Source organism: Pipistrellus hanaki (assembly GCF_964339955.1).
Source record: "Pipistrellus hanaki genome assembly, chromosome: 2".
Lineage (NCBI taxonomy): Eukaryota > Metazoa > Chordata > Mammalia > Chiroptera > Vespertilionidae > Pipistrellus > Pipistrellus hanaki.
In genome coordinates, this window is record NC_140504.1 from 136,701,608 (window position 1) to 136,717,938 (window position 16,331).

Sequence of the window (16,331 nt, forward strand, 5' to 3'; positions counted from 1 at the left end):
GTCCCCTGAGGGGGAGGTGTCAAACAGGATTTCCAAGGGGGTGTGGAAGAAATGTCATCCACCCTGCATGCCTTTGAGGGGGGTTGGGGTGGGGGGCAGAGAAGAGGGTGAGCAGGGGTGAAGGTCCACCACGTAATTTCCCAGAAAAGGATGTGTCCTTTCGATTTGATTTTTCTCAACCACACTGAAAACACCTTTGCTCTCAAATTTGGCTTCATTATCAGCTTCAAAAGAGAACTGTGAGCACCTGCGGAGCCAGACTCAGGAGGAGCAAGGCAGCAAGAGGCAAGGATTTATCCGTTGTCTGCAGCTTAGGAGACAGGTAAATTCCCTCAGAGACTTGGATTTCCATGCACATGTTCATTAAGTAACATCAACAAGAAGAATGCATGCTCCAGGGCAGCACACCTGGCTCTGGAGGCAAGAGTCTCCACTGTCAGCTCTGGAAGCACTGGCTGATGGTGTGGGCCAAGGAAGGGTGGGCCTCCAGGGCTATAAGCTGTTTGGATGGAAGGCTGCTGCAGGGCAGCAGGCACAGCTTGTTCCTGGGATGCCCAGCTCCTTCTCGGGCACCCTCCCAGGCTGCAAAAAGAGCCCTGACCGGGAGCAGGAGGGGTGAACCCTATATCACCTGCTTGGAGGGGCTGAAGTCCTTTCTGTGACTGAGGAACGAAACCTGTCCTATCCTAAGAAGCCCTGGTTGCAGTCACTTCCTCCATCTTCCCCTCACCATTTCAGACATTTCCCTGGTGTCTGTGGGACATTGAAAAAACAGAGGGAAGATGATCCTTAACATACAATTTAAACATGAAAACATACTTTATTGCATTAACTGTATTTAGTATCCCAGATATTCTATAAAGTGGTATTTAGATAAAATACTTCATTTTAACATATTTTATTCAACTATTAAAACTATCTGTAAGGTCTTAGCCAGGCTTTTATTCTGTAGTTTACAAATGTTTAAACCCTACCAAAAATTTACATCAATTATTGATTTTAGGTTCAGTTGTTTTGCTGAGTCCTCTGTAAGAATGAAAACAAATTTCCTCAGCTTTAATTTTTTTTTAAACTTCTGTAAACTACCAACAGAAAATTGGGAGGAGGAGAGAGAGGAAGGAGGAGTGAGAAGGACCTGGGAGCTTGTTCTGGGACACTCTGACCAGGGATCTGTGGGACAGAAGTGGGAATTCAACTTTCCTTTGTAAGGAACTTGGTCCTGAGCTTAAACCTCTCACTTTCTGATTCAGAATGGACTGAGGAATGGAGAGGTAGGGACACTAGTAGTCTGGTAGCTTGGACTGTAGGGCTCAGCTGCTCGCTTTAGCTTCCCCATCAGGGGCAGTGGTAGTTGTGAGGTGACAGTTTAGTAGGACTTCACATAACCGGGATAGTAGATGGTGGAGAAGAGAATGTGGGTGTATGGAGAGATGAGAGATTCAGGTGTTCTCCTGGCTGCTTAAAGGGATGGGGTGGGGCATGGAGACAGCTTCTTCATGCATGAGCTCAGTGTTCCTCATTGTAGTGTGCACTAGTTTGGACTTATGGTCCTATTCTAATTCCACCTTAGATTTACTGCGTACACAGCATTTAAAATTTTACATTTTTTAGTTAATTTTTCCCCCCTCAAGAGCAGACTTGGCTCAGAGAGCTCTGGAGTGCAGTTATTTATTAGAAAAAGAGAGGAAGGGAGGAAAAGAGGGAGAGAGAGAGAGAGAGAGAGAGAGAGAGAGAGAGAGAGAGAGTAAGAAAAGGGGCCAGACACAGATGGGCTGCATTTTGATTGTGGCCTCAACCCCAGCTCCCAGTCACATCCTTAAACGTTAGATAAAGAGAATGCTGTCCCCTGACAAGGCCCAATTCACTGCTCAGGCCCAAACTTGCTTAGAACACTGCCTGGCTCAGCTTCATTCTTGGTATGTTCTGAAAATTAGGAAGGACCAGCACAGCACTTCCTTGAATATAAGAAGTAATTTCTCTGCCCTAACAAAGTCCTAGGTCAGACATGTCCAGGAATTATGCAGACCCACTTGATATTTTCACATGCATAGTTTTTATTTATTTATAGTTTGTTTTATTTATCTTTTTTCTTTATTGATTAAGGTATTACTATGTGTCCTTATCCTCCAATTGCCACCTCCTCACCCCCACACTCATGCCCTCACCCACCTGTTGTCTGTGTCCATTGGTTAGGCTTATATGCATGCATACAGTCCTTTGATTGATCTCTTCCTCTTACACCCTCTGTCCCCTACGTTCCCTCTGAGGTTTGATGGTCTGATCAATGCTTCTCTGTCTCTGGATCTATTTTTGTTCATCTGTTTATGTTGTTCATTATATTCCACAAATGATTGAGATCATGTTATATTTATCTTTCTCTGACTGACTTATTTTGCTTAGCATAATGCTCTCCAGGTCCATCATGCTGTTGTAAATGGTAGGATTTTCTTCCTTTTTACAGCAGCATAGTATTCCATTGTGTAGATGTATCACGTTTTTTTCTAAAGTTTTACATATGTCTCCTTTTCCCCCAATTGACCCCTTCCCAGGCATGCCCCCACCGCCCCAGTGTCTGTGTCCATTGGTTATGCTAATATGCGTGCATACAAGTCCTTTGGTTGCTCTCTAACACCCCCTCCCCTACCATTTGTCTCTATCCATCTATTTTTGTTCATCAAATTATGTTGATCATTATATCCTACATATGAATGAGGTCATGTGTTGTTTAACTTTCTCGACAGGTTTATTTTGCTTAGTATATTGCCCTCCAGTTCCATCCATGTTGTTATAAATGATAAAAATTCCTTCTTTTTAAAAGCGTGTAGCTGTACCACAGTTTTTTATTTTTTTATTTTTATTTTTAAAAAACATATTGTATTGATTTTTTACAGAGAGGAAGGGAGAGAGATAGAGAGCTAGAAACGTAGATGAGAGAGAAACATCGACCAACTGCCTCTTGCACACCCCCCACCGGGGATGTGTCCACAACCAACGTATATGCCCTTGACCGGAATCGAACCTGGGACCTTTCAGTCCGCAGACTGATGCTCTTCCGCTGAGCCAAACCGGTTTAGGCAGTACCACAGTTTTTTAATCCACTCATCGGCTGATGGGCACTTAGGCTGTTTCCAAATATTAGCTGTTGTAAATTGTACTGCTATGAACATAGGGTTGCATATCTTTTCTGATTGGTGTTTCTGTTTTCTTGGAATATATTCCTAGAAGTGGTATCACTGGGTCAAATGGGAGTTCCATTTTTAGTTTTTTGAGAAAAATCCATACTATTCTCCACAGTGGCTGCACCAGTCTGCATTACTTCCAGCAGTAGTACATGAGGGTTCTTTTTTCTCTGCATCCTTGCCAGCATTTGTCATTTGTTGATTTGTTGACGATAGCCATTCTGACAGGTGTGAGATAATATCTCATTGTCATTTGTGATATTGTGAATGAATTGCATCACTCAGATGATTAGTGACTTTGAGCATGTTTTCATATATCTCCTGGCGTCCTGTATGCCCTCTTTCAAAATGTTTCTATTTAGGTCTGATGCCCATTTTTTGATTGGATTGTTTATCTTCCCTTTGGTGAGTTGTATGAGTTCCCCGTAAATGTTGGATATTAAACCCTTATCGGTGATAACATTGGAAAATATGTTCTCCCATGCAGTGGGCTCTGTTGTTTTATTGATGGTTTCTTTTGCTGTAGTCCCATTTGTTTATTTTCCCTTTAGTTTCCATTGCCCTAAGAGTTGCATCTATGAAGATAATGCTTGGCCATATGTCTGACATTATGCTGCCTGTAAATTTCTCTAATATTTTATGATTTCCCATCTTACGTTTAAGTCCTTTATCTATTTTGCATTTATTTTTGTGTACGGTATAATTTGGTGGTCTAGTTTAATTTTTTTGCATTATTCTGTCCAATTTTCCCAACACAATTTATTGAAGTGACTATCTTGACTCCATTGTATGTACTTGGCTCTTTGTCATACAAATATAATTGAGCACAGTGGTTTGGGTAGATTTCCGTGTTCTCTATTCTATTCCATTGGTTTATATGTCTGTTCTTGTGCCAGTACAAGGCCATTTTGAGAACAGTGGCTTTGTAATATAGCTTGATATCTGGTATTGAGAGCCCTCTTAGTTTGTTCTTCTTTCTCAGGATTGCTGCAGCTTTCAGGGTTTTATTTTATTCTAAATGAATAATTTGTTCTAGGTCTGTGAAATATGACATTGGTACTTTAATGGGGAGTGCATTGGGTAGTGTGAATATGTTAATGATGTTGATTCTATCAATCCATGAACATGATATGTTGTTCTATCTATGTCTTCCTCTGTCTCTTTATTCAGTGTCCTGTAGTTTTCTGAGTATAGCTCTTTTCCCTCCTTAGTTAACTTTATTCCAAGGTATCTTAATTTTGTTGGTGCAATGGTAAATGGAATTGTTTTTGTAACCTCTGTTCCTGTAAGTTCACTATTGTTGTATAAAAATGCAATGAATTTTGGGTGTTAATTTTGTATCCTGCTACATTGCTGAATTCATTGATTAAATCTAATAATTTTTGATGGAGCCTTTCAGTTTTTCTAGTACAGTATCATGTCATCTTCAAATAATGACAGTTTTACTTCTTTTCCAAGTTGGATGCCTTTTATTTCATCTTCTCCACTGATCACTATGGCTAGCACTTCCAGCTCTATATTGAAGAGGAGTGGTGAATGTGGGCATCCCTGTCTTTTCCTGTTCTTAGGTGAAATGGTTTTAATTTTTGCCCATCGAGTATGATATTGGCTGTAGGTTTGTCATATAACGCTTTTATTAAGCTGAGGTATGATTCCTCTATTCTCTTCAGTGAGAGTTTTTATCAAGAAAGAGTCTTGGATTTTGTCAAATGCCTTTTCTGTATCAATTGATAGGACTGTGTGATTTTATTTCTCAATTTGTTTATATGATATATCATTTTTATCAATTTTCAGATATTGTGCCATCCTTGCATCCCCAAGATAAATTCTACTTGATCATGGTGTATGATCTTTCTGATGTACTGCTGGATTTGATTTGCTATAATTTTATTGAGGATTTTGGCATCAATGTTCATGAAGGATATTGGCCTGTAATTCTGTTTCTTTGCATTGTCTTTATCTGGTTTTGGTATTTGGGTAATGCTGGCTTCATAGAATGAGCTTGGAAGGCTGAAACTGGTTTGGCTCAATGGATAGAGCGTTGGCTTGGAGACTGAAGGGTCCCAGGTTCGATTCTGGTCAAGGGCATGTATCTTGGTTGCGGGCATATCCTCAGTAAGGGATGTGCAAGAGGCAGCTGATCGATGACTCTCTCTCATCGATGTTTCTAACTCTCTATCCCTCTCTCTTCCTCTCTATGCAAAATCAATAAAATATATTTTTTAAAAAAAGAATGAGCTTGGAAGTATTCCTTCCTCTTGAATTGTTTCAAATAATCTGAGGAGCATAGGTTTTATTTCTTCTTTGAATGTTTGGTAAAATTCTTCTGTGAAGCTGTTTGGTCCAGTGCTTTTATTTGCTAGAGGTTTTTGATAACTGCTTCAATTTCTTTCATAATTATTGGCCTATTGAGATTTTTAGATTCTATCTGATTGAGTTTTGGAAGGTTGCATCTTTCTAGTAATATTTTCATTTCCTCCAGATTGTGTAGTTTTTAGAAATAGAGTTGTTCATAGTATTTTTTGAGATCCTTTGAATTTCTGTGGGGTCTGTTGTTATTTTGCCTCTTTCATTTCTGATTTTGTTTATTTGGGTCCTCTCTCTTTGCTTCTGAGTGAGCCTGGCTAAAGGTTCATCAAGCTTGTTTATCCTTTCAAAGAACCAGCTCTTGTTTTCATTGATCATTTGTATTGCCATTTTTTGGTCTCTATGTCATTCATTTTTGCTCTGAGCCTTCCTTCTGCTCACTCTGGGCTTTTCTTGTTGCTCTCTTTCTAATTTTTTAAGTTGCAGAGTTAGATAATTTATTAACAGTTTTACCTGCTTTATTTATTTATCTATCTGTTCTTTATTCATTTATTTATTTACTTACTTATTTATTTTTAGGTAGGCCTGTAGAGCTATAACCTTCCCTCTCGTGACTGCTTTCTCTGTGTCCATAGATTTTGGGTTGTCCATATATTTTGTGTTTTCATTGTCATTTGTTTCCAGGATTTAAAAAAATTTCTTCTTTGATGTCTTTGGTAACCCAATCATTGTTTAATACTATTCAACCTCTAAGTATTTTAAAATTTTTGGTTGTTTTTATTGTAGTTTATTTCTAATATTATGCTATTATGGTCTGTGAAGATGCTTGATCTATTTAAATCTTCTTGAATTTGGAGAGACTTTGCCTGTGACCAGCTATGTGGTCTATCTTTGAAAATGTCCCATGAGCATTGAGAAGAATGTATATTCCATGGCTTTGGGGTGAAATGTTCTGAAGATGTCAATTAATTCTATCTGATCTAGTGAGTAATTTAGGATTGATGTTTCTTTGGTGATTTTTTTGTCTAGAGGACTTATTCAGTGATGTCAGTGGGGTATTAATGTCCCCTACTATGTTGATCTCTTCCTTGATATCTTCCAGGAGGGTTTTTTTTTTTTTTTATGTATTTGGGTACTCCTGCATTGGGTGCATATTTGTTTACCAGGGTTCTATCCTCTTGTTATGTCAATCCCTTTAATATTATGAAGTGACTTTCATTATCTCTTGTTATGACCTTCACTTTGAGGTCTATTTTGTCAGGTATAAGTATTACTACCCCAGCTTTTTTCTCATTTCCATTTGCCTGAAATATATTTTTCCTGCTTTCAGTGGGTGTGAGTCCCTTGTTCTGAGGTGGTTCTTTAGTAGGCAGCATATACAGTATATAGGTCATGTTTTCTTTTTAAAAAATATATTTTATTAGCTTTTTACAGAGAGGAAGGGAAAGGGATAGAGAGTTAGAAACATCGATGAGAGATAAACATTAATCAACTGCCTTCTGCACACTCCCTATTGGGTATGTGCCTGCAATCAAGGTACATGCCCGTGACCGGAATCAGACCTGGGACCCTTTAGTCCACAGGCATATGCTCTATCCACTGAACCAAATTGATTAGTGCCGCTCATGTTTTCTTAACCATTCAGCCACTCAATGTCTTTTGATTGGAGCAGTTAGTCCGTTTACATTTAATGTTATTATTGTAAGGTACATGTCTGTAGCCATTTTTATTTTTTGTGCCTCTGTTCCTTCTTCCTTTTTTATTTCTTTTTTTTTTATACCAGGCCTTTGACATTTCTGCATTTTTGGTTTCGTAGTGATAAACCCCCTTAGCATTTTTTTGTCTGTGAAGCTTCCTATTTCACTTTCAATTTTGAATGACAGCTTTTCTAGACAGAGTATTCTTAGATTCAGTCCCCTACTTTGAGTCACTTTGTAAACTTTCTTCCATTCCTTTCTGGCCTGATGTGTTTCTGTTGAGAAATCATTTGATAGTCTAATCGGGGGATCCTTTGTAACTTTCTGTCTCTCTCTTGCAGCCTTTAAGATTCTCTCTTTCTCTTGAACATTTGCCATCATACTTACGTTGAGTGTTGGTGTGAGTCTTTTTGGGTTTATCTTCTTTTGAATTCTCTTGTGCTTGTGTGACCTTTTTCTTCCCCAAATCAGGGAAGTTTTCTGACATTATTACTTCATTACTTCAAAAAATTTTCTAACCCTTTTATCCTCTTTTTGTTGTTCTGGCACCCCTATTATCAATATTTATATGCTGCTCTGTTTCATGTTGCCCCAAAGCTCTCTTAGGCTCTCCTCCTTGCCTTTAATTTTTATCTTCAATTGTTTGGGTGTGTTGCTGCCCTATCTTCTATCAATAATTCACTAATTCACAACTCTGCTTCTCCTAGTCTACTACTGAAACTTTCCACAGTATTTTTATTTTTTTTTATATTTTATTGCAGCTATATTACTCTTAATTTCTTCTACAGTCTTACATAAGTTGTTGATTTTTTTTTTCAATCACAAGGATATTTTTAACAGACATGGAGGATGCAAAAATTGGGAGGAGTTCTTGTTATTCTTTACTGACAGTTTTATTAATATACACTTTTTTTATTGGTTTATAACATAAATCTATTTTTAAATTTTGATGCACACTTCATTTTGTAAAACAAAATAGATATCACACCACTCAATTTCTCTAAACAGGGAATGACTGTTAAACTTTATGGCCTAAATAATTTTGAAAACTTATAAGAAAGGAGAAAAATCAAAAGCTGTTTTTCTTCTGGAGCCCCACACTCCTTCAGTCCCTTCAGTATCATAAATGGAGCCATAGATATTACATTTTATTGGTCTGTCATATGTCAAACCAAATCTTCAACCTAAAATCTCAGATTGTGATGCATACTAGTCATACTCATCACTAGTTTTATAGCTGTTCTCAACAACTAGGACCACGAAACAGAGAGATGCATGAAACCTGTGGCTTAAAATACCTCGACTTTGTCCCCAGGTGCTCTGGTCCCAGGCAGGTCCTTCCTCAGTATCTGCCTCTCACTATCCTCTTAGAAGCTGGTTAAGCCTTATATTTGGGGAGAGGATATTTACATGAAGTGGTGGCTTTGCTTCTCAGTGGTGATTCTGGCATAGGGTAAAGCCACTTCACAGCATTATAAGATGTTGCTGCCCAGCGCCAGCAATAACATTCAGTCAGAGGCCCTCACAGCATTGGGAACACTTTCGCCCTTGCTGAGATTCAGTGCAAGTATAGAGCCAAAGTAGGTAAATTTTTCATTGCAGGTCCTGGCTTATGCTTACTATGACAGGAACAAAGTGGAACGCTCATATTGCTCTGAGATGGTGGGTGCTTTGCACAACTCTGCTTCAGAGAATAGGATTGTATTCTTATTTCTACTGGGATGTTCTTCTAGGTTTGCAGGTTGCTATGGCATCTAGACCCAACATGATGGCCCCCATTTGCCTGGTGGAAAACATCAATGAGCGTCTGTCAGTGAATCAGAAAGCTCTAGAGATTCTTGACCAGATTTCTCAGCCAGTGGTGGTTGTGGCCATTGTAGGACTGTATCGTACAGGAAAATCCTACTTGATGAATCGGCTTGCAGGACAGAATCACGGTGAGTGGTGTCTCAGGCAGAGGACAATTCTTTGACTCTAGCTATATCACAGTTTCTTAATTTTCTTCACTAGTCATATGAGAAAAAAAAGAGCTTAATTCCTTTCAATAAACAACCTTCTAATTCTAATTCTTTCTGATAAATTATGACCTTAATTGGTGTTATCTCATGCCAGGGCCAATTTTGTTACTCTAACTAAATCTCAACTCATTAGTTTTCTTCCCTGATTACATTAAGAGAGAACTAAACTCCTCTCAATAAACCAAATTTCTAAGTCTAATTTTCATCACTAAATCATTACTTTAATATATTCTATTGCCATATTTATAGTTTTACTTATGTTAAGAAAAATTCCTTCTAGTAATGCATAGGCTCCTTTTTTTTCTTCTTACCAGTTCCAAGACAGAGATGTTTAAATTGTGCCCTCTCTCTTGCTCATAATATGTTTTACTCTCTCTTTATAAAATTTTGCTTTTCCTATGAACATATAAAGATAATTGCATATCTGTCACCATGTTTAAATATTTTGTGAGTTCACATCCCATTGTTGTTAACCTCTCCCACACCATTTGCCATTTTTATTTTTATCACTTTGATTGGAAAAGTATTATCTGAATTTCTTTTTCTTTAGATGTCTCTCTTCTATCCACTTCTATTTGGCCTTTACTGGATCATTCTTTAAAATGCTCTCATTGTGGTATTCAATAACATTTATTATGTCTGATTATGGATGCACTTCACCTCTATTTTGAGCTCTTGCTGGGTATCATTTTCACAGTTAATATTCATCTCCTTTGAATAGGTGACAAACAAAGTAAAGAATTCTTACAAAATAGAGAAAGCACCATCTTCTATTCTGGGGTACTTCCATTCCAAAAAGTCTGATTTTGTAGTCCCTTGGCTGCTTAGTTTGTCTATTGTCACTGTGTGTTCGGTCTCCCCTTCATTTATAGGTTTCCCTCTGGGCTCTACGGTGCAGTCTGAAACCAAGGGCATCTGGATGTGGTGTGTGCCTCACCCCTATAAGCGTAATTGCACTCTGGTCCTTCTAGACACGGAGGGCCTGGGAGATGTGGAGAAGGTAAGGCAGAGAGTGACAAATAAAATGTATTCAACCTGGATATTTTCATAATGAACTTTTTAATTTAACTGCTTGATCTATTTGTGAAATCTAGAAATCCAATTACATATCAGGCAAAAGCACACTTGTTTGACTTATTTCCAGGTAAGGCGTCATGATAAATTGAGTAAATTTTTTTCTATTTCTCAGCAATCCATGACTAATTTGATTCAATTGCTGAACACCATATTCCTGGGTCTCTAAGTTAATACTGTAGATACCCATGTAAAAGCCCTGCCCTCAAAAAGTCTGCAGATCTCTGGTGAAGTTCATCATGTACTCACCAAACATTCTGGAAGACTTTCTGGAAGACTTTGAGATAGCTCTGAATGAGATGGTTCTATAAAAGCATGTGTTTGTGTACAACATTTTAAGATGTGTCTTAGATATTTTAGTTTTCTACTAAAGGATGAATTGAATGATTTCTCATTTTCTTCTTTAGTTTGAGACTTATTTTGATAGAAGAGGCCTGGTGCACAAAATTCATGCACTGGAGTGGTGTCCCTTTTGTAGTCTGGGACCCTTTGCTTCTTACCATTGCCATTTCTTCTTACTGCTTGGCTTGATGCTCCTTAGAGCTGCTGCAGAGGCAAGAAAGGCTTCTGCCACTGCTGCTGCATTCGCCAGCTGTGAGCCCGGCTTTTGATTGAGCAGCACTTCCCCTGTGGGAGTGAACTGTCCACCAGAGGACAGCTCTTACATTGAGCGTCTGCTCCTTGGTGGTCAGTGTGCATCATAGGGGCCAGTCATTCTGATCATTCAGCTGTAATGGTCACTTAGGCTTTTATTATGTAGATAGTATCTAAATGTCTACAACTTCCTATTTCTACCCAAAGAAGAGTTAGAAATTTTGTGTTTATTTTTATGTATATATTAGTCTTGCTGTCTGTATAACCTATTGTTTGTCATAAGAGCCACTTCTTATTGTAATCATTTTTAAAAAAATGAGGCTTGGAATACAAATGTACAAATCAGCATTTCCCTCCAAATTTTTCTAGGTCTTTTTAACTTTTACTGTGGTGAAATGTTACATAGTGTTTATAATAGAATGAAAATTCTGTATTGTGCTGTTATTTAGATCTGTTGTATTTATTCAAACAAATTAACCCCTCCTTTAAGCTCCTTCATCTCTTTGCCAGACTCCTGTATATGGCCATGTCTACTTTTGCTTCTGTGGGTCTATCTGCAGGATACCTTCACTTATTCAAATTCACACTTTGCTAAGACTTTAATTTTCAATCAAGATGCTGAGAAAGACTTCATGTTATGTAAAAGTTTCCAACTTTCAGAGTTCTGGTTCTTCCAGGCTTGACTTGTAAATTTTAATTTAATATTTCTTAAAATTTATATTCATTATTTAAAGTATTACATATTTTTTCCTTCTTTCCATCCTATTGACCAAGTCTTCCTAACATCTATCCCCGCTGCAGACCTTCAGCATACTATTGTCAGTGTCCATGTTATGTGCATATATGTATATAAGTTCTTTGGTTGATATTATCTCTCCCTCTCCCAAATGCCTTAATTTACTATTAGAGCTACAGGTTCCAATGCTTATATACATTACTTTGATGTAGCAACCTACAGATATTATCCTTGTTAAATTCCTTGCTACAGATGTTCATCATGGTTTTGAAATAATCATCTTGAAAGTAATATTTGTCATTTTAAACTGATTTCTACTTTAACAATAGTGGACACATTCAGTAGTTTATCATAAACACTTCTTGGCTATATCCCCAGTTATTTAACTATGGAGTATTTTATATAGCCCATGACCAACAAATATATGCAGAATAAATATGTACTAACCCGTTCATCCTACATAATAAAAGAGTAATAAACAAATTAACTATTACTCAGCTACATCCACCAGACATGCCCACCAGCCACACCCACCAGCAATTCAGAGCAAGCATGCAAATTAACACCAACCAAGATTGCTGTGGCCACAGAGAGCAGGTGGGAGGCTTGGTTTTCCCAGGCAATAGAAGAAGCCAAGATTTCCGCCTGCCCTGCCAGCCTAAGCCTCCACTCAAGGCCACAAAGTTTCAATTATAGAAGGAAAACAAATCCAAACAGAAGTGGCTCCTGCCACTGAGCAAGTAAAAGGCTTGGCTCTGCTCCAGCCTACAAAGTTTCAATTGTAAAAGGTAAATAAATTCTAGATAACAGGTCCTCCACTTGGGTCACCATGGGGCATGGCCAGCCTGCAAACCATCACAGGCACCTCGGTCAGGCCACCCTAAGCTCCAAAGGAATCCCCACCCTGATCCGGGACACCCTTCAGGGCAAACCAGCTGGCCCTCACCCATGCACCAGGCCTCTAGCCTATTTAAAAAAAGAGTAATATGCGGATTGACCGTCACTCTAGCAAACAATATGGCTGTCCCTATGTGGTCAAAGATCCTGTCCCTATGTGGACACAAAAAGACCACCACAAGATCGCCAGCAGGGGAGGGCAGTTGGGAGACAACAGGTCTGCAAGGGATGGCAGTTGTGTGTGATCAGGCAAGCAAGGTAGGGTAGTTGGTGAGCATCAGGCCTGCAAAGGTGGGCAGTTGGGGATGATCAACCCTGCAGGGGAGGGCAGTTAGGAGTGACCAGGCCTGAAGGGAAGGATAGTTAGGGGCAAACAGGCTCGCAGGGGAGCAGTTAGGCATCAGTCAGGCTGGCATGGGAATAGTTAGGGGGTGATTAGGCTGGGAGGCAGAAGCAGTTAGGGGCAATCAGGAAGGCAGGCAGGTGAGCATTTGGGAGCCAGCAGTCCTGGAAGGTGAGAGGGATCCCAGATTGGAGAGGGTGCAGGCTGGGCTGAGGAACACCACCCTTTTTTGCATGAATTTTTTTCACTGGGCCTCTAGTTTAACATAACAGCATACCAGGTGCTGCACTAAATTACCTTATATGTTATATTTTTTTTAATGAATTGGATGAAATATGTTACTTATTTCATCCAATTCATTAAAAAGAAATCCCTGTGAAGACAAAAATCACATTCACAAGTAATGTTTTTGTAATTGTAAAGCTCATATGTATATTTATTTCCATAGTCAAACTTACTTATTTGCAAGGTGAGTACATTACTTGAAATAAAAGGAAGGACTGTTAGACTTAGTGTCTGAATGGATTTCTATAGAGTAAATCTCTGACTGTTTTGCCCTAATGTACTTCCAGGGTGACCCTAAGAATGACTTGTGGATCTTTGCCCTGGCTGTGCTGCTATGTAGCAGCTTTGTCTACAATAGCATGAACACCATCAACCACCAGGCCCTGGAGCAGCTGCAGTATCCTTTCAGGAACCCAATCTCCATGTGTCATGGAGGCTGTGGGAATGGAAATCCAGTCAATTTCTCTTTTCCTCTCACTTAGTTTCCTTTGGTGGATCCAAAGGAACCAGAGTAAAAGAGAATGTTTGTAATTCTATTTTTTTTTAATGAAAGAAATATGGGAATTGTGGGTAGAAAGTTTATTTTCCTTAGCCAGGTTCTAGTTATGTGACAGAGCTTACAGAACTCATCAGGGCAAAGTCCTCCCTTACACCAAATGGAGTAGGAGATTCAACAAAATTTGTGAGTTTCTTTCCAGACTTTATCTGGACCGTACGGGATTTCACTCTGGAGCTGAAGTTAAATGGTCTCCCTATCACAGAAGATGAATACCTGGAGAATGCCTTGAAGCTTATTCCAGGTAACAAAGCATGGCTGGGCAGTGGATGGTCCAATGCAGGGTGAGAGGTACTAAACATCATGTCTGGAGTTGCATTTGTACTTGAAGTCTGCAGAAATGGTGGCTGTGAATGAGTTGAAAAGCTCTATGGACTGGAGTTTAAGTTCACATAAGAAAAGTGGAGCCTAAAGTAGAGTAAAACTATCCATAACCAATTTGTTCTTTACACATTGTAATTTAGAATCCAATTGTAACTTTTAAAATGGTGGTGCTAACATCTTCTAAAAAGCAGGCACTTATTTTTATTATTTTGCCTTTTGCTTTTCTTTTTGAGGAAAACAGCTGATCAAATAATACTTTGGCATAAAATTACAAAGAAAAGCCCATTAATGAAAAAAATGTGTTTCATGTAATTAGACATAATTTTTCTTAAATGGGCATATAATTTTGTAATATCTTTATACGAACGTTATTTATAAAAATGACTATGGTCTCATAAACCCGAAGTAGTATATTTTGTCTTTACAATCTACCAATTGGTGTAATTTTTGATAATTTTCAGAATATTATTTTAATTTCTATATAAAAGATTTACCCCCCATTGTAATGCATTTTATTTTTTTAAAAAATAACTAATCACTGAACTGAATCCAATAGGTATAATAATTTAACATTAAGCATTATTTATTTATTTATTTATTATTTTAAAAAATTCCTTTATTGATTATGGTATCACATAATTGTCTTCTTTCCCCCATTCTCATCCCAAACCCCTCCCCACATATGCCCCCACCCTCCTGTTATTTATGACCACTGGTTAGGCTTATATGCATGCATACAAGTCCTTTGGTTGATCTCTTCCCTTTTCCCCCACTTTTCCCTATCTTCCCTCTGAGGTTTGACAGTCTGATTGATGCTTCCTTGTCTCGGGGTCTGTTTTTGTTCTTCAGTTTATGTTGCTCATTATTTCCCCTAGATTTGTGAGATCATGTAATAAAAGAAATACACTTATAAGAACCAAAAATGAGACAAGCCATAATGGTTTTGCTGAGAGGCAAATGAATCAGTCTGTAGTGAGTTCCTTTCTGGACCAACAGTTCTTTTGAGTCCCAATTTCAATGTCATACAGTTCCGTATGTGTACATGTCAGCCACGGTATTTCAGATCTGGTTGGTGGACAAATGGTGGTGTTGCAGGTCCGACCATCTCTTTTGAATTGGGCATCCTTCAGTGATGCACAGCTGCTGTCTGTTAGTATGGCAAGGTGTTGTCAGTTTCTTCCATCTTTGGACTGCTTCTCTTTTGTCATCATGGCTGGAGCAGTCATGTGAATTCCTCTCTGTTGCAGGAATCCACATGGTCTCAGAGTTGTTTACTGAAAATATGCAAACATATCCTCGATCAAATGTTAATAAAGGAAAATTTTCTATAAATTTGACTTGGAATCCTTTTTCATTTTTTGCCCAAATGATTTTCCTCTGGCTCATTTTGACACCATGTGCGTGTTTCATGTCATGGTGTCCTGCAGTTAGCATTACAAATGAAAGTGAATTTTCTAAAGTACAAATTTTATAGATGTAATTTACTCACAGGATATTTTTCCTTACATGATATTCTTCTACTATCATGCCCTTTTTTAATTTAAATATTAGGAGGTTTTTGGAATTTTTATAATGTAGTCTTGATAGCTTTTACATTTTAATTATTTGCTCTAAAATATGACTGCTTTAGGTTCATTACATGTTATGCAATTTTATCATGAGATGAACTGCCAATAAAATTTTTTGTTAACACTTTAGAAACAGCTTTTTGTTCAGTACAATCAATTTTTTTTCTAGAATATTTGCTTATTTCAACTAGCCAATTTAAATTACTCTGAAAACTTGACTACTATTCTATTGTCAAACTCAACACTCTAACAACAATTTTATTTTACCCTGTGTATATTAGTGGAAGGGATTATTTTCCTTTTTGAGTAGGCCCTGAGTATTCCTGGTACTAGGCTGGATTTGGATATCAAAAACCCACTTCCCCACACCATGGGTACAAGACATCTTAAACAAGTCTTGTTGCAGTGAGAGGAAGCTGCTGTTGGCCAATTCTCTGTCTGTTAACTGGGTCCCAATTTGAGCTGTGTATGGGAAGTGAAGCTGACATGGGGGCAGGAGACCTCCCTCAGAAGGGGTGAGGTCCCCTTCAAAGTTGGGTGTGGGGGGGGTAAAGGTCTGTGCCCCACCTTTTTGACCCCCAAGTTCTCTCCTGCTGGCCCCTCTGCGACTGTGCCTGTCTTATGTTGTTCCATCCCTGAGGAATCTTACCCATCTCTGGCTAATCAGCCATCCTCCAGGGTCAAGCAGGGTGATGTGAGGTTCAGTTCTCTCCTTTTTTTAAAAAAAACTTTTTTTAAAAAATAAGTGAGAGG

The 16,331-nt window shown here is 38.5% G+C and overlaps 1 protein-coding gene across 2 annotated transcripts in view; it reads left to right on the forward strand.

The window, feature by feature from the left end:
* Positions 1-224: 224 nt before the first annotated feature.
* LOC311616667 (guanylate-binding protein 6-like) overlaps positions 225-16,331 on the forward strand; it is a 38,423-nt gene continuing 22,316 nt past the window's right edge. Inside the window, exons 1-6 of one of the 2 annotated variants that reach the window (XM_084872335.1) lie at positions 236-322; positions 4,638-4,717; positions 8,917-9,120; positions 10,074-10,201; positions 13,418-13,527; positions 13,734-13,930. In XM_084872335.1, coding sequence (XP_084728461.1) covers positions 4,642-4,717; positions 8,917-9,120; positions 10,074-10,201; positions 13,418-13,527; positions 13,734-13,930 — 715 coding nt within the window. In that variant the 5' untranslated portion in view covers positions 236-322; positions 4,638-4,641. Of the gene's footprint in view, positions 323-4,637; positions 4,718-8,916; positions 9,121-10,073; positions 10,202-13,417; positions 13,528-13,733; positions 13,931-16,331 lie in introns of both variants that reach the window. The other variant, XM_084872336.1, reaches the window with a different exon arrangement.